At 46.8% G+C, this 27,478-nt stretch overlaps 1 protein-coding gene across 1 annotated transcript in view; it reads left to right on the top strand.

Annotated features, from left to right (window-relative positions):
* The first annotated feature begins 3,168 nt into the window (after positions 1 to 3,168).
* LYL1 (LYL1 basic helix-loop-helix family member) overlaps positions 3,169 to 27,478 on the top strand; it is a 33,427-nt gene continuing 9,117 nt past the window's right edge. Inside the window, exons 1-2 of the mRNA XM_044443807.1 lie at positions 3,169 to 3,680; positions 22,037 to 22,466. Coding sequence (XP_044299742.1) covers positions 22,057 to 22,466 — 410 coding nt within the window. The 5' untranslated portion in view covers positions 3,169 to 3,680; positions 22,037 to 22,056. The remainder of the gene's footprint in view (positions 3,681 to 22,036; positions 22,467 to 27,478) is intronic.

Here is a 27,478-nt window from a genome sequence, read left to right as displayed (position 1 = left end):
GATTCTGAGTGCTGGGAGGGTGTGATGGTGCCACACTGCTGGTGTGCTGTTCCTAGGAAAGGCTCTGGACGCAACACGACTGACCCATTTGTTGTGTGTGCTGTGAAACCAGAAAGGTGTGTGGCTGGTGGTGAGAGGGCTGGGTGGGGCTGAGGAGATCCGAGGGAGTGACACTGACCCAGTCTAACTGTCCGCCTCACCTCTCCCACAGGGTGTGGTGAAGATAAAATGGGGAGGATAATGGCAGCGGCCTTGGGCTCCCTGCGAGAAGAAAAAAGGTGGGATTTAGTGCAGTGCACTAAAATAAACAGAAGGATCTTGCGCTACTCGTGTGTCCTGAGGAAATGGCAGTTCCACTCTACGCTGAAATGATCCGGCTAGAGAGATCCCTTCAGTTGGGAGCAATGAGGTGCTGCACAAAGGCACCATCTTGCACTGACATGGCAACAGACTGGTGTGGGGTGCCCTTCCGACTCAGACCCCATCCAGTGCTGCACATGACTAGAGTTGTGTCAGGGCAGGATCCAGAAGGCAGCAGGCGGAGGGCCCCTCTGTAAAGCCATGCACACGCACAGGTTTTGGACCTGCTTTGGATGCCTCATTTTCTGTGCATGTCCCACCTCTGCCATGCAATGGAAATCGCAGACTTATGGTGGCAGCCGCCCCAGGCTGGAACCTAATCTAGGGGCGGTATCAGATCAATAGAGGACTGTGGGGGCCCATCAAAATTGGCTGAGCTGCCGCTGGGCCCCTAGGCTACTTATTCACTGAAAAGATGTTTACCCAGCGCTTCACCAGTGGCCTCAGGTGTTGTGTTGCCTGAAGCTATGGGCAAGGTGGTGCTGCACTCCTGCCCTTCCCTCTGCCAAAGCTGCTGGGGCCGGTTGACCAGTCTTTCTTTGGTTCTGGCGCTGGAATGGCATCTTCCGAGCTGGCAGGGTAGTGGCTGCAAAACAGCCAGTGTGGCCCACAGCTCCCTGCTCCAGCACCTTGCTGTGTCCCGGCACCTGCCACCTGGGGCAGCTGCCCCACGTGCCCAGCCTGGGACAGAGGTGCTGGGTGAACCAGCAGCTCCACATGCCTGCTGCATAGAGAGCGTGTCCAAGCTCAGTGCCGCATCAACACTTTTTGAAGCTGCTCCCATCAAGTGGATTGGGTGGATGTGAGAAGGCCTATTTACCTCCTCCGTGGTGCTTCCATGTTCTCTTGGAACAGCAGCAAGCAGATGTTAGGCCATCCCAAGGCACTTGCCTGCTGGCCACCTCCTGTTGGGAATGAAAGAGTGTTCTTGGCATGCATTTCAGGGCCAGGGTAACACCAGCTCTTCGGATGAGGACGGGGAAAGCTGGGAAATGTGGTCTGTGGACACAGGAGATGCTGGAGGAGAGAAAGCATATCTCAGGGCCACTGTCTCCAGGTGCTGAGGCAGACCTTGGGAACCAACAGGCTCAGGAGGTGCCAGGAGGGAACATGGGAGAGAGGCCAGAGGAGCCAGACCCTGACCCCATGACATGGCTTCAGGAGAGAAGGGCAAGCCAACTAGAAAGCCTGCAGGGATCAAGGAGGCTAGTCCTTCTCCAGAGGGGCACATCCAGAAGAGTGGAGCCCAGGGTTACTGAGCCCAGGGTTACAGAGGAGGGTTCTTGGAAATAGTTTCTAGCTTGAGTTCAGCCAACTGCTCTGTGCATGCTCAGAGACTCTTCCTCTGTAGGCGATTAGTTTGCTGACTGTATATTCGAAATAATGAGCTCTTGCCAAATAATGGTCTGTTCTTTGACAGAGAAGGGGGGAATCCTGCTCCCAACACATCCTGTGTGCACTGGACTCTGCATTCCTGTTGCGTCCTCTTCTGCATTAGGATGCTTCATAAGGGCACTGCCTAGGGACTAACCCTTGATTGCTAATTTCAAGTAATTTATCCTCCAACTTCTTGTGCTTCTTTATCTCTATGCTGGACTTGGGCTTGGCAGCCTCTCAAGATGAAGGTGACTTGAAATGGAAGACTGCCCACTCACAGGCCCTTAGAGGATTGTCCTCTATAAATTAGGGTAAATGGGAACTCTCAGTAGCCTGAGAAAGCACAGAAATCTCTTCACCATTTTTCCCATTTTGATGAGATCTACTGTAATTCCATTTAAGTTAGAGCAATTCTTTATAAACGCACATCAGCGTATATCAATTATACATAGGCTGGTATAGAAATGTAATAAATAATTATATTTATATTTTATGCAAATTTGTGTCTTATTATCTTTTATGATGGTGATCTATGTCCTCTATTTTGGATATAAGCAGTTGGCCACTCTAGCCAGATTCTGAACTAAAAAGCTTTCTTCAGAAACCCTAGTATCTGTCCAGAGAATATTAGTTATTGGGCAGATTTAAAATATACTAAATAAATATATGTCCCAAACATCTGTATTCCTGCTGATTTTCTTGGACCTTGATTTGTTATTATGAGTGTTTGGAGAGGAACAGAGATGTCAACATGGCCCCAGACACAAGTTGGATGCTGGATTCATGTACTGCGCCCTCACCTTCACACTAGTAGTACAAGTGGACATACTTTCTTTATGGGAATTGCCAAGGTGTTGGATGTCCAGGGCTCACAGGCAGGTCCACCTGATCTGTGCCATACGCGAGGGCCCCGGGAGGTGCAGGCTAACTCCACATGTGCCCCCCTCCAGAGGCCAAGGGCACCATGCCTGTCCGATGCCCCGGAAGTGGGCTGGCAGGAGGGAAGGGACCGGCTCTCTCCTGCCCCAGCTCTTGTCTTTGCATGGCTCCTCGCCCTTTGCACCCAGGCCCTGCTTCCAGCTGCTACTGACCATGCTCTGAGCTTTGCTGAGCTACCTCCTATTATGTGTGTGCCGCTGAGTCTTTAGTGCTCGCTGGCCTATGTTATTCCAGTGTGTAGACGCTGGGCTTCCTCTTGTTTGCTTTCCAAGTCCCCTCGCTTAGGCTGGGACTGACTCTGGAGTTTCCTTATCAGTCCTGTGCAGGCAGCTCCTGGGCTGCTTATCTGCAGGCTGCAGAACATCCCCCGTCCAAAGAGGGCAGGAAATCTCTCTCATGCAGGGGAGGGAGGGGAGGGGAGTGGGGAGGGGGCTTGGCCCAGACGCCTTCTTCAAAGCAGCTCCTTCCAGTGGCCAAATAGTGCCTGTCAAAAGGAGAGGTGGCCACAGGGGGATTTGCAGGGAGTCGGGAGGTGGGGGCAGGAAAAGCTGGAGTCTAATTGATTTGACGTCCCCAGCACCACGGCTAATAACAATAATAATTATACGCCAGCCCTGGCTAAGGGAAGCAGTGGAGGAGAGAGGAAGCAGCCACGAATCATGGCCTCTGAGCGCAGTAGCCGGCAGCAGCCATGTGGCCGACGCAGGGGGTAAACTCCGCGGGGATGCCAGCTGGTCACCTCCCTTCCAGTCTCTAGGACCGGATCCTGGCAGCAGCCCTGCTCCTGCCTTCAGGTAGACTGCTGCAGCACTGCTTCTACATGCCCCCGCACCACGCCATCCAGGCCTCCTTGCAGCCAGCAATCAGGTGACACTTCGTTTCTCTTCGAAATTCCCCAGCCTTCAGACGGGATTTTACCACCTTCAGTAATAGGGAGTAAAAATGACTGTCTTTGACCTCTGGAGAAGGAGAGAAGAAGACTTTGGCTGGGTGAAGTCTGACAGGTGAGAAAGGGCATTGAGGGTGGCGGGAAAAGGGCGACTGGCACAGTCCTTGGAAAGGAGGAGACCTGATTTTCAGCCATCGGTGCAGCTCAGCAGAGCTGCTTGTCCGAAACATCAGGGCTCTTTCCGCTCAGGAGGGCTGGCTGCTGGTGTTGCTCCCCTTTCATGCAGCGTGTTGTTCATCTGAGCTAGAACATGGGGCGTCTAATGCCCCATGCTTTCTTCCGCGGTACATGATGCCCTATATTTTTAAATAGTGCTAATGGCTTGTACATTTTTGTAATCGTTTCCCAGCTGTATCAAACAGTCCAGAACATGGGTGTCTTGGAGAGCAATTAATCCAAGAGCATTCATCCTCAAATTGTCTTTTAATGTGGGAACTTTTTGCTCATTATGAATTCTTAGTTGTTGTTTTTTATGCTTTATGGTGCTCTGTAAAAATTTAAATGGAACACTCCATTTAAGAAAAGAAATGACATCTGTAAGGTTTAGAAAATATAACTGGAAAATAGAATATTTACTGGAAGTCTAACAATACAGTTACAAGACATAAAGCTTTTCAATCCAGATTCTGTACTTTACAGAAATCAAAATGAGATGCGTTAGGAAGTGCTAATTTGTTACAGGCATTCTCACTCATATTTTCATTTTAGGTTAATTACAATTAAATAATCACCGCTAACAATTAGGCTTAAAACTTCTGTTTGAATTTCAAACTTTCCTGTGCTCTCTCAGCTTATCTTGGAAATTATCAGTTACCATTTAAACCACACTGAAATATCTCACTTGCTAGACAATTGTACCCCTTATCATTCTGCAGTACTCACGCGGTTTCCTACCAGAGTTCAATCTGTAATTAAATAATAATTACGATGAATGATTATTATTTCTTTCCTCACTGAAAAATCCCAGATTCAATGGATTGGTTCATTGATGTTTCCAGTCAGAAACATCAGCAGCTCAGCAATTTTTTATCTATAATTTTGTGTATTCTACATTCAGAAACTGTCGAAAAGCGTAATCATATTATGTAATAGGAGGACGCATCACCTATGTGAGGAATGTGTGTGTGTCATATATTTGGGGAGAAAAAGCCTCGGGATAGATTATGGGCTATTTTTCTGGATATAATATCATGAAAACTGGAATATGCGGTAGCAGCCATGCTGGTCTCAGTGTTCGGAAAAGAGGAGTTGTAGAATAGGGAAAGTGGCTCTCTCTTCCCTCCCCTGAACCAACAATAGTTTTAGGAAGGGCCTCTTCAAACATTACACACTTCCTCCAGAGCAAGCACTTCCGTGTAGGAAAAGGAGTGAAAACCAAATGTGGATCGTCACGTGTGGCAACTGCACACATCTGCTCCACTGTGAGCATTCCCAGTGCATACACCCCCCCTTGTGCAAGCAGTGAAAGTAATATGTGCAAACCTGGCACAAATGCAGATCTACACGTGGAACAAAGATTTTATGTTCCCCTCCAGTGCTGCAGATAGTACACAAGGCTCAAAACAGTTCCAAGAATGGAGAGGGCTTTCACATTCCGTAGACCCTTTTTCAGAAAAAGAGAAAATATATTATCTCATATGAATATAATGTCATATTTTTGTAGTGTATGCTTGTGTACTGTTAAACTGGCTAACTATTGCCTATATCATATGGTATGGTGTATGCAAATGTCTATATAACATATGCAAAAACCAGAGGTATTCTGAGTGTTATATTTATATAATACAGCAAGTTTTGTGATGGTAGGGTCAACATCAGGGCCACATTCAGTCCATGAATTATAATATGCCTCGTATTTCTAGAATGGCTGCTTTCAATCTATTTTATGCACTCTGGACTCCGTGCTGGATTGTGGCCACAGAGTATTTATTTACAACATGTACAGTTCAACAAATGGTTGTTAAAAAATGAAGATAGGAAATCAAATTAATGCTATAGTATTATCAAGTTAATCTGAAAAAAATTGGAATTAGCTCAGTTTCACTGAAAGGTAGCATAAACAACTTGATTCTAACTAAAACGGTTATTCCCCAAGCTGCTGCTCTCCAGATGTTTTGGACTAGAACGCCCAATATTGCTGAACACTGGCCATGTTGCCTGTGTCTGATGGGAGCTGAAATCCTAAAGAGGTTGAGAAAGGCTCAGTTAAGGCATAATTGATTAAAATGAGTGGTGGACTGGCTGGAGTGCCTACCGTAGGTATTACACATGGATGGGAGTTTCTTCCTTTGAGTAGTGCTTGTCTGAATGAAAAACAGGAAGTTCTGAACTTGAGAGTTCATCATAAGGAAGCTGATCAACTCCAGCATACATATGGTCTGAACCCAAATCTTTGTCTCTTTTCCCCCATAATCTTCTAGTTTAGGTGTAATTCTCAGAATGAAAATGAAAACACATCACAGATGTCCCACTGCCTTGCAATCAGAGTACTGCTTTTAAACAAGCAACCTGTGTTTTAAAATTATGTACATACCCACTCACCCACATTTCAAAGTAATCCCTCTCCCACACATACACACCCTCTGTTTTGGTAAGAATGGCTTTGAAATGGCCTCAGATGTTGCTGATTGGGAAGTCAATCCCTCCTGATGACATTTGCAAAACCATTTCCTCTATTTCTCAAACATTTTCATCGCCTGAGACTTGAACAAAGAACTGAGACAGCTGCTTCAAATGATCGTTGTTGATATTTTATCTCCCTCGGCTCAGTTACTTGCTTTTCAAAGTATCAGCTGTTCCTAGCTCTGCCCTGATTCTCAGTTCACCTTGTGTATCCCTGTGTGTTATGGCTGGGCGGGGCGTGGGCCAGAGCAGGACTTGAAACCTTGAAACCAAAGAATCCTTCCTTTGGGAAAGGTGCAGTCCACTGAAAATTGTACCTTTTGCCTTGAATAGGTCAGGGACATTTAACTTGTAAGCAGAACTGTGTCCCAGGTCAGAATTTATTTTGTAAGCAGAGCTGTACACTTGAAAAAAATTATAGAAAACAAATTTGATTTCCAAGTCAGTTACAAATCTTGCAGTTAGCACTGCCTTGCTCAGAACGACACCTTTTAATCCACGCTTGGCCTTTGGCAGAATTTTGACCAAAGGGCGAGGAGGCAGCCCCACGGTCTACACAAGGAGACTTTGTGGGTGGGAAAACATGACATGTAAGTAGCCCTTTAGGCAACCAAAATGTGGCCCTAGACTCACTGCAGGCACATATTTCATTTAGTCCTCCTCACGATAAGGGGGTCCAAGTATGAAAAACAATCAATCTTAATTCTGAGAATGTTTCAAGACAGCTAACAAAAACAGTCAAAAGGCATGGTGCAGCTGTTTTGTCTTTTCTTCCCCTTTTCTGTAAGGAAAAAAAATGCCAGAATTGGAAGTAAAGCATGGGTGAGTTACAAATGGCAGACATCATCCTCTGAACCCACCCGCAAAATTCTGTGATGATGCAATAAAAGCCTGATCCAGACACTCCCAGTGATCCAGATCCCCGGCATTTCTGAAAACTCCAGAATGATTCCATTTCTGATGCCAGCTTGAATTAGTTCAGCCATTCTGAGCGGATTCTGATACTCTGCAGGCATTCTGGTATGGCCACAGCAGAAGTAAGGCCCTCTCAGTCAGAGGGACAGGACTGGGATATTTTTGTAAGCACGTGCTTGTATGTGCTTGACAGGCTACATATTAACATAACCTTCCAAATCTTACCACCATCAGTTGTGGTGGACTACAACTCCCATTATTCCCTGACAGCATCATACTGGGGAAGGTCATGCCAGAATGCGCAGGAGAACAGTGGTGAAAAGCTCAGCTCCTTCTTCCCACCAAAATGTTCAGCTATGCTCCACATAGGACACAGCAGATCCTGTTGTGTGTTTGCCCAGCCCTGTTCCACATCCCTGGGAGCCGCAAATGAGGAGAACTGGCCACAGGGATGCTGTATTCCCATAGTGAGTGCAGTTTCTTCCCATGCTGTGAATACCAAGACACTTATGTGCCCATGCTGAGCTTAAAATCACCCCTGCTTCCCCATATCTTATACATGATTTGTATGGTGCTTTGGCAAATGGTGAGCCACACCATCATGTTTGGGTCAAACCTCAGAGAAGTTTCTTTTTACTTGAGGATCCGAGAAATGAATGCATTGGAAGAATGATCAGTCTCAGATCTCGCCTAGTCCCTTTTGTAACGATTTCCTGAGAAATAGAGCCTCTTTGGCACCTTGCACTCTGGAGCAAAGGAAAGAAGGACTTTCTCTTCACCCTCAAAAGAACATCCTGAGCCATCAGTTAGTGAACAACTCTTACTTTCAGCCAGAAAGTGAGCTTGAAGGCCCAGACCAAATGTTAAGCAATGGAGGGATTTTAGGGTTAGGGTTTCCATTCCAGTTCATGGAAGAAGAAGAACAAGAACAAGAACAAGAACTGAACCAGTTTCAGTTCCTATTCACTTCTACTCCCTGTTCACGAACATGGAAGGCAAGAACTTAAATGCTTTTTAATGAGATGTTTAGAAATTCAGCTTCTCTTCTACTATAAACCAGCAGTGCTTTCATACCAGCAGTGCTGCATTTCCAAAGCAGCTGTTTCAACCTGTTTTTCCACTCCAGAAAGATGGGAGTGACAAGAACGAGTTGATTGTTTAACTGAAAGCACAACAAGGGATTCTAAACAATTGTCTTTTGGCAGTTTCCACATCCCTTTCTTTGTGACATATTCCCAAGTGCAAATGAATGCATGTTGGAATAAATATTGTTTTCTATATTTTTCTTGAACAGGACTGTAGATTCCCATCCACAAAACCAGTCATGGATCTAACTGATATGATGTGGATAACTAGTTCCCGTAAAATATTTCCATGATTATGTGTTATGAGAGCGCTTCAGGAGCAGAGTGGGTGAACACAGGATTTTGCATGAGGATCTAGACCCCGTCATGAGTCCCATTAGAACAGCATGTTTTTGTGCTTTGTGACATACCAGGAAGGGCTCAGGCTGGCCAGGAGACCCGTGGGTCTCGTCCAAGAGCGAGCTACACTTGCTACTGGTGCATTTTTGCTATCAGTCAGAAGGGGGAAAGGCACTTCTGTGGGGTTTTCTTCTTCTGCCACCGCAATAACTTGGCTGCTCTTTGAAAGGGGCAGCACTGGCAGTCTTTTTTTTAGGGTGGAGGCCCTCTTGGGGTCTGCTTCTCCTCAGGGCATGAGGGGAAGCAGCAAATGCAGCCATGTGGTCATTAGGCTTTGTTGTGAGCCGCCCTGAGGCTCTGTTGCGATGGGGGCGGCATAGAAATGTTTTAAATAAATAAATAAATAAATAAATAAATAAATAAATAAACCAAAGAAGAGGCTTTGGCCAGGCAAGCTGTCTGCAGTCCTCTCTTCTCCTTCCTTTAGGCCTTTGTTTTTAAACTGAGCAGCCCTTAACAGAGCAGACACATCCGAACAGTGGACTATCCTCTGACAACCTTTCAAGTAGAGGACAGTCTTCTGCTCAGTGGGAAATATAAATAGTTTTTAGTATACATTGTGCCTTTTTCTCCTTTTTCATGAATGTCATGCAATACAGAATACTTGTGGCCAGAAGTCTGACACCCGCCCCCTGCATACACACCTTCCCCAGGCTTGAGTTTTGCTGGGGCTAAGCTTCAGCATCTTTTTTCCAATGGCAAGTCTTCCTGAGGCACAGGAAGTTTGAGCATGGCCTTGACCAGCATAGGAAAATTGGATGTGCAGCACCCTGGACAAGTGTCAGTGTGACAGAAAAGCTGCCTGCCTCTTTCTGGTATCAACCTGCTGGATACATTTGAAAGATACTTGCCTAAGCTATAGCAGACACAGGTTCTTCCGGGCCTGCATTGCTCAGTCTTTCAAACAAGCACAGATTCTTCCTCTTCTGTCATGCCTTGTTGACCTCCTCCTGGAGAGCTCCCCTGGCAGCGTGTTACAGCCATGGAGTCAACACAGTTCTTTGGCCACTAAGTTCCCGCACTTCAGGAATGTGGTGGGCAGACAGGTGGGTACTGCACTTCCAAGTGGAAAGCTGTAGCATCCAGACAGACCTTAAAGCACATGGTCTCCTGCTTATGGATCTCTGTAAACCTTATGATGGACTTTGCATCTTCATGGATGCCTGAGCCCAGGAAACCTAGGACACCAGGCTAAATGAGTGCAGGGGCTAGGAAGGTAGACAGTGAGAGGCCCAACCTTTAAGTCATATCCAGATTTAGACTCATTGAAATCAATGAGTCTGTAATTACCCATGACTTACTTCTCCCATTAATTTCAGTGGGTGTACTCTAGGCATAACTGAATCTGGTTCCAGCCCACTAAGTTTCAGAGCCACTTTACAGATTATATTAATTATGTAGCAATCTTGCAGACCCCTCCCATGTTTTCTTATTTTAGTGTAATTGTACAGAACCTCAAATTTGGATAAGAACCTACCACATACTGCAAGGAGAGAATGAAATTGCCCCCAGCCATTTTGACCTTGAAGTTCCCTTCTCCTCTATGCATTTAAAAAGGGAGAGAAAAATCTCAACTGGTACCAGTTCAAATCAGGCTCATGTGCACTTTCTTTAGAGTAAGAGTAAGAGAGGCCATACTAATGCAATGTGCAATTTAACCCTCATTCCAACTCAGAGCAGTATGAAGGAAGAAAGTCTTCAGGCCAGACCCCTCTTAGGGTCCAAGTCTCTTAGCTGATGCAGACTGAAAGGAAAGTGGAGAATAGTAGCAATGGGACAGAAATTCATTCAGTTCACATTTAATGCAAACTTACTTCCATTAGTACTCTCAAAGCAAGAAATTAACCAAAACTCAATAATTCTTCAAAATTTGCCCTTCTCCAAATTTTGCAATGGAATCCTCTAGTTAAAATAGGCAAACCAATTTGTATATACTAGGGAAGGATCCACTAATGTATATATTAGGCAAAATTGTGTAGAAAATGCATGCATTAAGATAAATACAAAAAAGTAGAATTTCATGTAAACTTTAAAAACAAAGTTGGGATGATAGAAGCTTAATGTGTTTTTTAAAAATTCAAAAATTAACTAAATCTAAGACTGGATAAAGGAGAAACTGAGAACAATGAGGCAGAATAGATACAACCATCCTTACAGCACAGCTGGTTAGAGTGGAGTGAATCTTGAAAACTTATACTCTGTGCACAGGGACTTGGAAACTAGAACATCTGGCTCTGACAGGGGATTAATAAAGGACTTCCAAGTATCTGCAATTTCAAGAGCACATTGGGCCAGTATTCACATCTTCATTTCTGCAGGTTGATCTTTTCTATTGGCCTGATAACCAGTCCATGAAAATTTACAGATAAACTAGGCCCTTTATTCGGGTGTTCCATTTCCAAAGGTACTTGCTTCAGGTCTGTAAATGCATCAGATCAGAAGAGAGTGAGAGACAGAGAATTAGCTTTTCCAGGGCATTGGGAGAACCTGCACTGAGGCATTTTAGGAGTTGGTTGGTTGGGTACTGTCCCCTGCATTCCAGAAGACATGTGAATTGTCATCCACTGCTCAGATTTGATGGAGGAAAAGTAAAGCAGTGATTAAAAAAAATAATAAATTGAGAAAATAATTGCAGCCGCTTCTGTTTTGTTATGCTGCTCAGCAACGATTCATTCAAGGAGAACGATACACACTTTTGTCTGAGAAGGAGCCTATCCCCCCCACCCCCCGCCCTTTAAAATCTGGAACTGGTCTTGTGAATCCTTCTCCATATGCCCAGCTCACCTAGAGGACTAATCCAACAGCACAAATCCTTGAGGAGACCCACAGAAATCTGGGACGAGCATGTCATGACTCACTTTAGTCCCATTACTTTAACCCTGTTGAGCTGAACTGAGTTTACTCCTACTTAAGCGTATAGAAGATTGCAGTCTAAATCTCACTTTTCAGGAGCTGGCAAGTCTTCATCTGAATAGAGATTAACACATTCACATGATCAGTTCAATGCAATGGTTTGAGATGCTGACTATAATCACTAGATTGTCTGGGGCAACCATCTGACATGTGTGAAATTTGTTCTGTGTAGATGCAATAAAAGTAATGTACACATTATGTAAAATAATCGCACATGGGTCATGCAGTGATGCCTATAGTGGCGTGCCTTGATGCAGAGATTTGTAATATGTGAGGTGGTCCACAACCCTTCAAGCTAGAAAGTGTCTCCTGCTATCCAAGTGTTCAGAATGCCATCTAGCTGGCTTTCATTGCATGGAGAGTTTGGAGAGCTGGAATCCTGCATTGCCAAGTTGTGTCTGAGACTCCACCCTCCCCACACAATGTGCAGGAACCAGGCTTAATTGTAGCCCATACTGGAATGACAATGCTAATGCAAAACCTAACTAACTTCTTTTCGCAGCACATCATTAAACTATGGAATTCGCTTCCACTCAATATAGTGATGGCCACTGATTTGGATGGCTTTAAAGGGGATTACGAAATTCACAGAGAATGAGGCTATCAATGGCTAGAAGCCATTGACTAGAAGCCACCTCCATGTTGGAGGATGTGTGCCTATGCATACCAGTTGCTGGGAAGTTGGGCAAGAGGGAGCCTGTCCTGCTGGTGGGATCCCGGTGGGCTGCTGTGTCAATGGAATGCTGGACTAGGTGGACCCTTGGGCCAAACGAGCAGTTTTTTGTTAGGTAGTATGACATCCACACATTGGTGAGAACAGCAAAGCAGGGGTGGGGTTAATCCTTGTGCTAAGCGCACTGCAAAGCAGGAGATAGCTGTGAAGCGTGATTATCTTTCTTCCATAGCTAGACTTATTCAACATTCCTCTTGCAGCTTAGAGATAGGGAGGTCGATGTTCCCTTATCACAGCTATACCAACAGAGTCCCTTCCAGATGCATTAGATTGCATGGCCATTGGTCAGGCTGGGTTAGAGATGATGGGAATTGTAGTCTAACACAGCTGGAAGGCACCGAGGTGAAGAGGCTGGTCTTACTGGAAAGAAGCGTGCTGTCCAGAGAAAATTTGGAATCCTGTGGACGTGGCAGCATGACTGTTCTCAGTGGAGCATAGAGCTGCAGGCACTGGCCGTGTGGACTGGGCTCGAGAGAGGCTGCTGGGCCACACGCCGCAAGGAGGCCTTTCCTTCTGTCTTGGACCTGTGTCCCTGCCTGTGTGTCTGGGGCTGTGCCCACTCCCACTGAAAGAAACCGTGCATAATGTTAGCCCATTTGAATCCCCCAAAGAATCTAGAAGCAAAAGCCTTGATAAGTGATGGGTTAAAAGCCCCACAGAGGTGCCCATTATTTCCAAAGCCTTATTTATTTATTATTTATTAAAACATTTCTATGCCGCCCCATTCGCCGAAGCCTCGGGGCGGCTCACAACAAGAAGTAAAATACAAAAATAACAATATAAAAATAACAATATAAAATAACAATATAAACTAAGTTGCCCTGGCACCCTTAATAAGCACTATTTAAGGCTGGTCAACATATGCGCAAAGTGTATACTACCTACGGACAGAAAGAAGATCACTTCCCATAACCACCAAGGTTGGACAGGGCTGGAACTCAGAGTAGCTTTGAAAAGTGAATGCTTTGTTAAAAAAAAAAAAAAAATGACACCTGAAGAGAGTTCAGGTGCGGTGAGCGTGCGCAGTCAGTGTGGTGCCATGGTTTAGTCTGGGAAGATCCTGGTTCAAATCCCCATTTCGCAATGTGATCTGGTGCCTCGGGCCGGTCGCTGGAGCCCTTTCAGTGGCAAGCTGGAGAGCACATGGAGGGAGGGGGCCTGGCACTCTCCATGCTCCCTCGCCCTTGAGCTCAGCATGCATGTACTGCAGGCTCCACACAGAAGGTTGGAAGCATTTGCGCAGCAGAGGTTCAGCAAGACTGATGGATGCGTTCGGTGCCTGAACAGGCAATTTCTTTTACCAGTTCTTAGGACAGGCTATGCCTCAAACTTTTTAAACAGGGGGCCAGTTCACTGTACCTCAGACTTTTTGAGGGGCGGACTGTACTTTGAAAAAAATATGAATGAATTCCTATGCACACTGCACATTAAAATTTATTAAAATTTTAAAAAACAATTAAAAAAATAAAAAAGGTTTGCTCTGCTTGCTTGGGCTGCAGCAGAAGCCCAAAATGAGGTGGGGAAGAGCATGTTTATATTCAAAGGACATAGCTATAATGTCCACGATCATGCTGGGGGGGTGTGGGGAGATGGGTGTGATCGTGCTGTGGGGGGGGGGAAGAGAGATGATCACGCTCATGCAGGGAAGATGGGCGCTATCGTGGCCATCTCCCCCCCCCCCCCCCCGAACACGAACGCAGTCGCACCTGTCTTCCCTGCACGAGTGCACCCGCGATTGCAGCCATCTCCCCACTGAGTACGCCTGCACCGGCTCAGAGCTTTTCTCCGAGCGAGTCCAAAAGCTCTGAGGTGGGCCAGATAAAGGAGTATGGCGGGCCATATCTGGCCTGCAGGCCGTAGTCTGAGGACCCATGGGCTATGCCATCAAATCTTATACAGCTGAACCTTGCCTTTTATGGGTTTAACTTTTGCAGATTTGACTATTCACAAGTTTGCCATCAATAATTTTTCTGGAGTTTTGCAGCCGACTGCAGCCTACTTCCTACTACTCCGCAGACAGTCATGAGGGGAATCCTCCCCTTCCTGGCCACGACCGCTCTGGAATGGTGCAATGCCCCCAGCAAGGGTGGAACAGGCACCGGGCTTGGGACCGGTGTGCAGCTGTGTGTGAGGCTGGGGATGCGAACCAACGCAGGCAACCTCCCCAGAGTGGGCCATGCACTGGTGTGTCGGATCTTGTTTTAAGCTAAAGTGTGTTCCAATTGCAAAAGAGGTAATTGTAATGCAGCTACCAGTACACATATGGTCAACAAAGTAAGCGTTAAGGTTGGGGGTGGTGGAGATAGTAGCAGTTTTTCCACTTCCATGGGGGTCCCGTGCCCTTAATCCTGGCAAATGTAGTGGGCCAACTCTATTTGCTAATAGATAGCTCAGTTCTGCTAAAAGCCAGTCCTTACGCAGCATCCATGCAGAAGGCTCAGTAGAAGCCTGAGGTTTGCAGAAGTACAAAACATCTTTAGCAGGGAGCACACCCCAAAAGGTGCAACCATCGATGCAGAATGCTGAGTTTCTGTGGGCAAGGGATGGTGGGCGAGGGAGGAAAGGCACACCAAGCAGGAGAATGAATGGAATGGAGTATCATGGAAAGTGATGGCTGGCTGGCTGGAACCCGGAACAGGAGCACTCCGCTGGGCAACATTCAATAACTTATAACATAGAATAAATGACCAAAGGCACTCTCAGTCCATTGGGACCTTGGACTTCAAGGAGCTTGGAGAGAATTTTTAGCCATCTTCACCAAAGGATTATTCTCTAGAATCTTTGAAACGTAAACTGATATAGAACCAAAATGAGATTTCAGAGGGGTAACCGTGTTGACATGCTCCAGCAAAACCAGCCAAGGCTCATCATTGTTTTCTAAATAAGTTTGTAATGCAGGGGGCTGAATTCTTTGCAGGCAATGTTGTACTGGTTTGAGAACAAATATGTTAAGCAAACTTGCTGATAGAAACATAGACACATAGAAACAGCAAGTCAGAAGGGGTCTCCCATCTAGAGTTGACCTCCAGCTTCAGCCAGCTCCGCTCACAACATGCCCACCATGTGCATGTCTAGCCTATCTGTGAACACCCTCACTGGTGGGGCCTCCACCTCCTGTGCAAGCCCATTCCATCCCCTCGAGGTCCTAACTGTCAGGAAGTGCTTCCTGGCATCTAAATGGAACCTGGGTTCCCTGAGCTTTGGTCTGTTGGAGCGTGTCCTGCCTTCCTCTGCAGGGGAGAACAGGTCTCTACCCACCTCCGTGTGACACCCCCTCACATACCTGTATGTTGCCAACAGATCCCCTCTAAGTCTCCTCTTCTCCGGGCGGAAGAGACCCAGTTCCCTCAGTCTCTCCTCATATGGCATCCCCTGCAAACTGGCCACCAGCCTTGTGGCCCTATGCTGCATTGACTCTAACCTGGCTCCTTCCTGTAATGAGGGGCCCAAAACTGAACAAAATACTCCAGTTGCGGGTGCACCAGAGTCGTATAGAGTGGTAGTAATACCTCTCTCAATCTAGAAGCCATGCTTCTGGCTATGCAACCAAGGGTGGCGTTTGCCCTCTTAACCACGGGCGCTGTCTTGGGGCTGATCCTGTTTAATCTTTTCATCAACGACATGGAAGAAGGGCTGAACAGTCTGCTGATCAAATTTGCAGACAATACTAAAATGGGGTTGGTGGCCACAACTGAGGAGCAGGTACTCCAGGTCCAAAAGGATCTGGACAGACTATGAAAGTGGGCAGGAGACAACAGGATGGCGTTCAATGTGGATAAGTGCAAGGTCTTGCACTTGGGGCATAGGAATGGGTGTCATAAGAGCAGGTTAGGGGACAAGTGGCTGGAGAGCAGCACTTGTGAAAGGGACCTCGGGGTGCTGGCTGACTGCAGGCTAAACATGAGTCTGCAGTGTGATGCGGTGGTCAAGAGGGAGAATGCCACCCTCGGTTGCATAGCCAGAAGTGTGGCTTCTAGATTGAGAGATGTATTACTTCCACTCTGTATGATTCTGGCATCAGACCCTAAGCCAGTCGTTCACCTTGGCAACTCTCCTTTCCCTGCCTGGCCCAAATCCTCAGACCAGTAAGATAGATGAGAAGGCCACTTGGACCTTTAGATCCCTGAGTTTCTTTCCCAAGGCATCTATGTTCCTGGTCATCCTGATCACACCCTGCCTGGCTATGTCATTCGTCCCCAGTGATGGCAAGGAAGGAACAAAAATGGCTTCAAAAAACCAGGGAGAACCCTCCCCAGAGCACAGAACAGGGCCTTAAAGAAAACCAGGCATGGCTGTGGCTTACTCCCTCCGCCTGTGGAGGAGTGAGTACCACAACCACATCCCGCAATTATCTGCTGAGGAGGCCTGCCTCAATCTCGCCTCACCATCTCATCTTGATGGCAGGGGATTCCCCACACATCTGAGTTTTGCAGACACCTGCAGTGAAAGCTTTCCTCCCCTTCAGTGAGAGAGGATGGAAGAAAGAAATCACAGCCTTACTGAACTCCACCAGCAGCAAGCCCTACCATTAACCCGAATAAAGCGACCATTTCATGCAGCAGATTTTGGTGTCATGAGAGGGCAACAAATTTTTAGTTATATCATCTTCCTCTTCCTCCAGGAAGAGGGGCTTGAGAAATAACCTGCCTCGGGCACCAAATCAATTTGGCTGGCCTTGGGCTTGGGGAGCTACCATTTGCTGCTTTGCCTCAGGCAGTATTGGTCCAGCCCTGACCCAGCACACTGTACCGGTAGTCTGAGCACTGGCAGCGATGCGCTGGCCTTGCTTTGAGCTTTTAAAGGAAAGCAGTTCAATAGGGACAGATCCTCCAGCTAGGAAAAAGGAACCAAATGCATCAATACGAGATGGGGAATATGTGGCTCAACAGAACTGAACAAGAAAAAGACCTTGGAGTTATTGTGGACAACAGGCTAAATATGAGCCAACAAGGTGATGCAGCTGCAAAAAGGGGCAAATACTATTTTGGGATGCATTAAGAGAAGTGGTAGTTCCCCTATACTCTTCACTAGTCAGACATCATCTAGAATACTATGTCCAGGTCTGGGCATCAAGATTTGGGAAAGGTGAAGAAAAATTAGAAAGGGTCCAGAGGACGGCAACACAAAGGATCCAGGGTTTGGAAACACTGCCCTATGAGGAGAGGCTGAGAGAACTGGGCATGTTCAGCCTTGAGAAGAGAAGACTGAGCAGGGACATGGTATCCCTCTATAAGTCCCTCAAAGGCTGTCACAAAGAGGAAGGTCAAGATCTCTTTTTGCCAATACCAGAGTGCAGGACACAGAATTGTTTATTCAAGTTGTGGCAACCCAGATTCAGGCTAGATGTCAGGAAAGGTTCCTCACTTTCAGACCAATATGACAGTGGAACCAGTTGCCTAGAGACATTCAAAAAGAAACTGGACAGCCATCTGAGTGGGATGGTGTAAACTGGTGTCCTGCAACAGCAGGGGCTTGGACTTCCATGTGTTCCTTCCAACTCTACTCTTCTATGAGTCAATGGCTCTATGACAAGAAAGAGAGAGTGTGTGTGTGTGTGTGTGTGTGTGTGTGTGTGTTATGCATATAAAGAAATAATTGGAGTGAGGTCAAAAAGGCATGCTATATTAAGAATACTGCCTGTGACAATTTTATTAAACTTAGTGTATGTAAAATAATTAAACTGGCCATTCACAACAGCAATAATTTGTAATAACGCAACTTTCCTAGATTTGCTATACTAGCTAATACCTGTAGTGGGACAGGAACCATTGTCTCTGTTCAAACCCAACTGGGCAGAATCCAAAGCCTTGATAAGTTCTAATTAAGCTATTTTACATGGGGACTCCCTTGAAAATTCTTCAGTTATGTTAATGATCCCTTGAAGTAATGTTTGGTATCATTGTAATTATGGTGCCTGCAGCAGTTTGCAACCTGGTCTGCTGCCAGGTCTGGTGGTCTCTGTGTTTGGGCTCCTTTTGTGTGGCCTGTTGCTGCTATTTAGCTGTTGTAGATTCAGGGATTATAGGCAAAAGCAACGAGTGGCCAGCCTCCCTAAGGGCAGCGGGACATATAATTGTCCAGTATGGACTGTAGATCCTTGATGACACACTGGCTTGGTTTGTGTTGGGACAAGTAGTGTCCGATCACTTTCTCTTCTGGGATTGGAAGGGGATGGTGGGGTACCTCATCCTTTGCAGCTTTTCCTTCGATCTTGTAAGAGTTATCTTTGGTGCTTCATGATAGTGGACTTATTTGAGGGATGGAAATATTTATTCTTTATGCTTTCGGCATTTGTAGTCTTGAGAATCTCAGCAGACATAATATTCCACAGTCCTGATAAAGGTGGATCCAGTTAGTGAAGCTTTTGATTCTGACAAATTTTCAAGCAGTATATTGGCAGCTTCAGATTGTGAGGAGGTGAGTGAGAAAGGTTGTTCCTGCAGTAGATGTCTTCTGGAATATCCAGGAAACTACCCAGTTTCCCTCCCAAGTACATTGTTGACAAAGCTCCTCTCATTCCCCTTATAAAAGTGGAGCTATTAAGAACACATGATGCTTCGGTGCATCAGAGTGGCCTAAAATTCTTGTTTGCAAAACAACTTTTTTGGGTTGAAATTTGAGGATCCATTATGCTCCCTCCATCTGACAATCATTCAAATAAAAGCTAAGATTTTTATCAGAGTGTAACATTTAACTATCAAAAGTAAAAATCCCAAAATCTGAGATTTAGAGAGATAATTTTTAATGTTTTCTTCCATCAATTTTTCATCCCACTGACAAGCTGGATGTTTGGATGCTTCCAGGCAAGACTTTTATGATACCATCACCTAGCCTCATTACTGGAATGTTATGGGGTGTAGGTCTATTTGCCCTGACATTGCCGTCTTATCTACTAACCCTCCCACGCTTTCACACAGCTTCTTCCATCTTTTAATTTACTGCAAAATTAAAAAAAGATGGGCCAGCTTCACAAAGCCTTTGGGTTGCTAGTGCTAGGAACCCTCTCTCTGGAAGCACCCTTTGCTGTAACCAAGAGAGGCTGGGTCAACTCCTATTTTGTTTCAGTCTTTTCCCACAAGGGGAGTAGTATTCAAGCTGGGGTAAGTAGTACAAATGTTATAAGGAAAATTTGCAGGTCCGAATAAATAAAGAAATAGTTAGAGAGTACTTCACTAAATGAGTACAAGTCTCAAGGCCCAGTGAATAACATCCTTGAATGCTGAAGGATCTTGTGGAATTTTTGAGCATTCTGGAGTACAGGTGAACTGCTGGATGTCTGGACATGGTCAAATGTTGGCTCCATCTTCTAGGAGAAGAAAAAGGTAAATCCAGGAAACGACAGACAAGCTGATGTCATTATAGGGTGACATTCTCAGATAGATGATTAAGTGGTCCATCTGTGAGCATCTAGAAAATAATTTATTGATAACTAGTCATTCCAGACTAACCCCCACTTCCCCTGCCTTTTTTTAAAATAGATAATGGTAGGGACTAGTTTGGGAATGCTATGAACATAGTATATCTTGATTTTGGCAAAGCGTTGGACAATGTTCCCCATGATATTCTTGTTGACAAGATAGTAAATACATTTGGACAGTACTGCAATGAAATGGATCCACAGTTGGCTAAGAAAACATGCTCAACAGCCATCTGAGTGGGATGGTGTAAACTGGTGTCCTGCAACAGCAAGAGGTTGGACCCAATGGCCTTCAATGGCCCCTTCCAACTCTACTATTCTATGATTCTATGACAAGTCTTAATTAGTCCTTGTGGTGTGGTGATTAAAGGTTGGACTGGGGACCCAGGAGAGCTGGGTTCTAGTCCCCACTTGGCCATGAAGATCACTGGGTGACTTTGGACCAGTTCTTCACTAAGAGCCTAACCTACGTCACAGGGTTGCAGCGAGGATAAAATGGAGCTATTGTGTTCCTCAGAAGAGGAAAAAAATGTGCGATATACACGCACTATGATGGTGGTGGTGGTTTGTCATCCTCCTGGCGGGAAGCTTCATGTGGCGGCTGCAGGATTTGGCCCTACACTTTGTGCTGTTCAGCATATGTATAAATGGGTTGGATGAAGGTATGAAGGGGTTGCTTATCAGATTTGCAGGTTGCATGAAGCTAGGAGGAATGGCCAGAGAAGAAAGGATTGAGATTGGAAAGGATCCAGACAGGATGGAACACTAGGCTGAATCTAGCTTGATGAGATTCAGCAGGGATAAATGTGAAGATGGGGGATAGATGTCAAATGTAAAGGCTTGCACTTAGGTACAAAAAAATCAAGCACATGGGTATAGGAGGGGGAGGCCTGGCTTGGCAGCAGTACCTGTGACAAGGACCTAGGTGTCTTACAGTGCCATCCTATGGCAGCGAGGCGGCATTTAGAGGGCCACAGGATTTTTCAGATTCCAAGAGGCAAGGTCAGGAAATGCCCCCCTTGTCCTAGCCAGGATTTATCTTCAGGCCCCCTGAAGCCCCCACTTGCAACTGGTGTAGAAGGAACTGTGCTGCCTGCTTCTCTGAGGTCGTAAGAGTGATCTCAGAGAGGGGCATTTGAGGTGTTTCCGGGGGTAGGGAGGAGAGGAGACCAGTACCACCGAGACGTGACATATCCTGGTAGCATCTCAGCCTCCTTCACTCTTGCCGCAAAGTGCCACACTTGGTCTGCCCAATTCTTTGCAGAGCAAAAGAAAGGCAGAGGTGATCTCCTCCGCCACTCTTTTCTCTCCCTCCATAGGGTGCTTGTAATCCTCTGAAGGTTATGGGCACTCCCCTTGGATCGTGCCCTTAGCACTGAATCCAATCTAGAATGGCTCTTCGTGCTGCAATGTGGAGCCTGTACTGAGCAGAGGGTTGGATTAGATGATCTCTGAGGCCCCTACCAACTCTATGATCCGATGACTCTATAATATAGCAGGCAGCTATTCCACCCTCATACAGTGGTGGTACTTTCAGGGATACATGCAACCTCTGGGACCTTTCTCTGGGTGCCAGCCCCTCCCCCCCAGGCTTGTAGGCAGGCAACTAGAGGAAGGACCTGTCCAGTGGTAACCCCCCCCCTGCCCCCCAATCTTTGGAACAACCTTTCTGCTGGTGCCAGGGCAAGAGAGCCCTGTATGCAGAGGCCTATAAAGATCTCCTTGGTCATCCAGGGGCCTGGGAAGATTATCCTGGTATTTCTTCTTGCTACCTGTTTTGTTTTACTGTATTTCAAGGGTATTTTAAATTAATTTTAACACTTTTAGCACTGTTGTTTTATCTTATTTGTATTGTATTTATTGTTTTGTTTTAACCTTGTTGTAAACTGCCCAGAGAGCTTTGGCTACCGGGCAGTATAGAAAGGAAATTAACAGCAAGGTGGACGGTGGACAAGGGTGGGGCAAAGCTGACCCCAGGGTGGTCTTGGATAGGCTCCAGATCAGGGCTGTGGTCCGTAGCCAGCTGATGCTGCCCGTGCGGCTGTGCACGCTGCCTCCAGGGCCGGGGGCTGGGTGACCCGCTGCCGCAGCACAGGAGGCGTGTGCCTGGGGAGGAGGGTGCTCCCACCTCCTGCTCACGGCCTCTCTGGGAAGCAGGGCATCGGGCTTTGCTCTCATCCAGCAGGACTGTCGCACGTATAATTTCATATTTTAGCAGCCCGGTCGGGAGGGGTGCCACTCACTTGGCCGTACTGCCCGTCTTCTTTGACAGCTGCTGGAAGGCCACGTGGCATGCCTGTCTCACCCTTGCTCCATTCTCCCCGCAGATGAGAAGCACAAAGCGGCAATGATGGAGAAGATGAAGAGCCCTCACTCGCTTGTTGCCCTGGAGCAGCAGAACCCTCCACCACCAGTCTCCCCCACCCCAAACCCATCTCCATCCCGCAGAAGGGAGGAGGCAGAGGCCAGCCCACTCCCTGCCAGCCCTGCCTCAGCCTCTCCTCCACTCAAGGGCAGCCCCCCCTCCGAGCCCTCTGCCCCACTGCCTCACAACGTCCCCGTCATCAGCCTGGGCCACAGCAAGCACCCTGGCCATGCTGACGTCTCCACGACTCCGCTCACTGCCTTGCACCCCATCCCTGGCTACCTGCAGCTCACAGCGCTGCCCACCGGGCCCCCTCCATCTTCCATGCCCCTAGCAGGAGTAAGAAGCCCCCTCCTGGCCCCACAGTATCAGCCCCACCCCTTTCTCAACAGGTAAGTTCCAAGGGGGAATGGCCAGATCTGGGGTGGGCGTGCAAGGACACCCTGGCAGTGCTGGGGATGCCGCTGGGGGAGCAGTGGCCACTAGGCAGTCGCAGGTGCCTTTATTTGCAACTGTTAGTTCAAATTCCTGTTCCCCCACAAAGAAAAAACGGACAAAGAAAAATGGAAAGCAAAGCATGCTGCATAGCTGACAGCTCAAAAGCCTGTTATCACAAGTGCAAGAGCTGGTCCCCTATGGACTGGCGCTCCCTTCGGGTTGCCAAGTCTTCCCAAACTCAGGGCATGAGCCACAAGGGCCATCTGAGGTAAGGTGGCCACTTAAGCACCACCAGAAAAGAGCACAAAGGAGAGTCGCTGATACGAATGCAAAATCCATTTGCTGAGTGGTAGAGCAGTGCATGTAATTGCAACAGGGGAACAACGCATCTCCACAGGTGGGCCTCGCTCGGTCTGTTGCCCAGGAGCTCACCTTGATGGTCTCTGGAAATTCTCCACCCTGTTTGTGGACAGAGGAGGGAAGAAAAATTCCCCCGCAGTTTCTCCCTAACCTGAACCTGTCACTGGCAGGGTTGAAGCAAAGTGCCCTTTTTCATCCGAGGAGCTTCTGGTCGTATGCACTGCCTCCCATGTCGCCTCCTCCCCAGGGCAGGTGCAAGGAGGGCAGCCCTGCCTAGCGCCTGGCAAGAGGTGGAGTGGGTGTTTGGCCAAGCTCTGGCCTGCTTTCCTGAAAGCTTTTAGCCCCTGAAACAGGCTGTTTAATCCTTCATGCTTATGCTTCTTCTGGGCTCCCCCAAGCCCTGTGGGGCAGCTGAGAGTTCTGTGTGTGGTTTTCCTTTCCGCTGCACACCCCCACATTTGCTCTGCAGCCTGTCCAGCTGCATGTCCTCCATTTCTGAAAATGTCTAGGAGACCACAGGCTGCCAGTGAGCCAAATGTGCAGGAAAAGACAGGACACCTTTCAGCATCCTTCTTGGCAAGGGGAGGGCAAGAAACCCAGGTGCAACTCATGGGAACTACTCTAACATTTCCCTGTCCTTTGATTCTTCTTTGGTTTTGTTTTTTTGGGGGGAAGGTAATGTACTTCCTATCAAACAGCATGGCCAAAAAATGGAAGAATTTTTCAGCACAGTACTACTTTTGCAGCCCACCATACACTCCCTTCTCTAAACCAGACTTGGATTTGATGACTTCAAATAGTGTACTGTCCTCTATAAAGGAGGGAACGTCCCCACCACATCTGGCCAGCAAGACAAATAACTGCAGAGGTGCACATGTGGATCTTTCTGTGATGGAGAACAACCCAGCAAATTCAGGAGGCAGCTTTTTTTCAAGTTTGAGGGCAGAGCCTGGTGGGTAAAAGGCAGACTCCACTAGGCATAGAAGCAGCAAAAGCTCTTATCAGGATAAGCAGTCAACAACCAGCACCTTTTAATCTTGCCCACACATCCTGACTGTTTATTTCTCATGTTATTCCAACATTGGGCAAGCAGAGGTCTGTTCATGTGGTAGGATTTTCTCCTGCATATCTTCTCCCACTGGAACTTACCCCAGGGAGTCCCTTAATCCTCCAGAGCAGATTTTGAGGATATGTACTGTATGTTGGGGGGCTGCAGGCTCTGCTGATGGAAGCAGAACAATTCAACTGGATTTCACCCTCCGAGAGGAAGGAGGAATTATCCATTTTTTATTTATGTTATTCTGGGCTTGCTTAACTGTAGATTTGCAAGATGATGTTCCTTGCCCTGTCAGAGATTTATTAGTAATGATTAAGTTAATGCAGCAGATTGGGTTTCAACAAGGAAAGTGGGGATCCAGTTGTTTTGTGGAGGTCTGGTGGCCAGCACCAGCACTTCTGGAGCTGGAGACTGCAAACTGGTTGTGAAGAGTTTGCTTTTCAATTCTGTGCTAAGTGAAACAAAATGAAAGTGACCAGGGAGCAGGGAGGTTAACTGTAGCTGTAATTATTATTTTTTCCTTATATAGAAGGGAGGTTTTTTGTGGGCCAATTTTTTCTATATTATCTGCTATGAAGAAGCCAGAAAACCTAGGTCAAGCAAACACACACTCATGCAGGGATAAATATATTGTAACTTTTTAAAAACATGTGGTGTTAAAGGCAATGTGAAACAAATACCCTGCACTGGAAATATATTTTTAAAAATGACTAGGAGGCTGCTGCTACACTGGAAGTGCAATGATCACCTGGCATCCTAGGTTCTGGAAAGCTGTGCCAACCTTCTCCAAGCTCATGCCCTCTAGCTGTGTTGGAAACGATGGCAGTTGCAGTCCAACTCATTGGGAGTGCCCCAGCTTGGGGAGAGCCGGCCCAGGCCCTGGCTGAGCCAGTGTGGAAAGGCCAGGAGGGATCCCCAGGCTGCTGCCTCGAGGTCCCTTGTTTCTGGACAGCACTGTGGGAGGTTCATTTCAGTCACACCTTTTATAAATGTCCACTGTCAAGTGGGCTGCCTCAGCGTGGTCCAGAATTAATCTGGTCAGGTGAGGAAGGAGAGAATTGGATGAAGAAGGGTTTAAGCAAGCCACCTGCATTGTTCAGAGCAACAGATGCTGGAGAAGCAGCCTGAAATGTCTTCAGGGATGTGACTGGAGCCCCTGCTGGGGAGGCTGCAAGAAACATCTCCACAGCCGAACCAGCTTTCCCTGGCAGCTCCGCATTGCCCTGGAAAGCTGTTCCAGGTGTGGCTGGGCCTGGCAGAGTGGCTGGCCACCAGGAATGTGGTGAGGAGAGGGAGGGAGGGAGATAAGAAAAGATGCAAGTGTTCCACAGGTGCCCTAAGTATGGCACATTCCTATTTGCTTTGGGGGGGGGGGGGCAGGTGTCGTTCCCTACAGAAGCCGCTCTTCTGTTTGAAGATTTCTTCTGTTGAAGGAGCTTTCCAGCCCAAGTCTGGTTTAAAGATGTTATGTTACTCGTGAAGTTGTGTCCGACCCATCATGACCCCACGGACAACATCTCTCCAGGCCTTCCTGTCCTCCACCATCCCCCAGAGTCCACTGAAGCTCACGCCAACTGCTTCAGTGACTCCATCTAGCCACCTCATTCTCTGTCGTCCCCTTCTCAATTGTTCCCAGCATTAGGGTCTTTTCCAGTGTGTCCTTCTTTCTCATTAGGTGGCCAAAGTATTTGAGTTTCATCTTCAGTATCTGGCCTTCTAAAGAGCAGTCAAGGTTGATCTCCTCTAAGACTGACTGGTCTGATCTCCTTGCAGTCCAAGGGACTCCAGCACCACAATTCAAAGGCCTCAATTCTTCAGCGCTCAGACTTCCTTATGGTCCAGCTTTCACAGCCATACATTGCAACTGGGAAAACCATAGCCTTGATTATACGCACTTTTGTTGGCAGGGTGATGTCTCTGCTTTTTAGTATGCTGTCCAGGTTTGCCATAGCTTTCCTTCCAAGGAGGAAGGATCTTTTAATTTCTTGGCTGCAGTCCCCATCTGCGGTGATCTTGGAGCCCAAGAAAATAAAATCTGTCACTACCTCCATTTCTTTCCCATCTATTTTCCAGGAAATGATAGGACCAGGTGTCATGATCTTAGTTTTCTTAATGTTGAGTTTCCAGCCAACATTTGCATTCTCCTCTTTCACCCGCATCCAGAGGCTCTTTAGTTCCTCTTCACTTTCTGCTATTAGAGTGGTATCATCTGCATATCTGAGGTTGTTGATATTTCTCCCGGCAATCTTAATTCCAACTTGTGATTCTTCCAGCCCCGCCTTTTGCATGATGTGCTCTGCATTTAAGTTAAATAGGCAGGGTGACAATATGCAGCCTTGCTGAACTCCTTTCCCAGTTTTGAACCAATCAGTGGTTCCATGTCCAGTTCTCACTGTTGCTTCTTGACCTGCATACAGGTTTCTCAAGAGACAAATAAGATGGTCTGGTACTCCCATCTCTTTAAGAACTTGCCGCAATTTGTTGTGATCCACACAAACTAGCATAGTCAATGAAGCAGAAGATGTTTTTCTGGAACTCCCTAGCTTTCTCCATGATCCTGCGTATTTTGGCAATTTGATCTCTAGCTCCTCTCCCCTTTCGAAATTCTGCCTGTACTTCTGGAAGTTCTCAGTCCACATACTGCTGGAGCCTAGCTTGTAGGATTTTGAGCATAACTCTGCTTGCATGTGAAATGAGTGCAATGGTGTGGTAGTTTGAACATTCTTTAGCATTGCCCTTCTTTGGAACTGGGATGTAAACCGACCTTTTCCAATCCTATGGCCACTGTTGAGTTTTCCAAATTTGCTGGCATATTGAGTGTAGCACTTTTATTGCATCGTCTTTTAGGATTTTGAGTAGCTCAGCTGGAATCCTTTCTTCTCCACTAGGTTTGTTGTAGCTAAGGCTTCCTAAGGCTCTTTTGACTTCATATTCCAGGATGTCTGGCTCGAGATGCGACCATCCCATCGTGGTTGTCAGGAATGTTAAGCTCTTTCTCGCAGAGTTCTTCTGTATAATCTTGCCACCTATTCTTAATCTCTTCTGCCTCTGTTAGGTCCCTGCCATTTTGGTCCTTTATCATGCCCATCTTGCATGAAATGTTCCCGTCATATCTCCAATTTTCTGGAAGAGATCTCTGGTCCTCCCTATTCTATTGTTTTCTTCTATTTCTTTGCACTGTTCATTGAAGAAGGCATTCTTCTCTCTTCTAGCTATTCTCTGGAATTCTGCATTCAATTGGGTGTATCTTTCCCTTTCTCCCTTGCCTTTCTCTTCTCTTCTTTCCTCAGCTATTTGTAAAGCTTCCTCAGACAGCCATTTTGGTTTCTTGGTTTAAAGATAAAGAGCTATAAAACGGAAGAGCAGGAGTCTTAGTGCTTCCCAGCAGCAGGTCGAGCAAGACTTATTTAAATTACGCTATTTCTGAATTTGCATCTGTAGTTATAAATGAGCAAATGCAAAATGCTTGCATAGCAGTGTCCACTTTTTCAGCAATGTGGAACCAGCCAACTTACTAGCTCTCTTTGCTGGTATCAGCAACCTGGCCCA

Source organism: Varanus komodoensis, unplaced genomic scaffold (genome assembly GCF_004798865.1).
Source record: "Varanus komodoensis strain SLA01 unplaced genomic scaffold, ASM479886v1 scaffold42, whole genome shotgun sequence".
Taxonomy (NCBI): domain Eukaryota; kingdom Metazoa; phylum Chordata; class Lepidosauria; order Squamata; family Varanidae; genus Varanus; species Varanus komodoensis.
The sequence above is the reverse complement of the archived record's forward strand: the minus strand, read 5'-3'. Positions and strand labels throughout refer to the sequence as shown.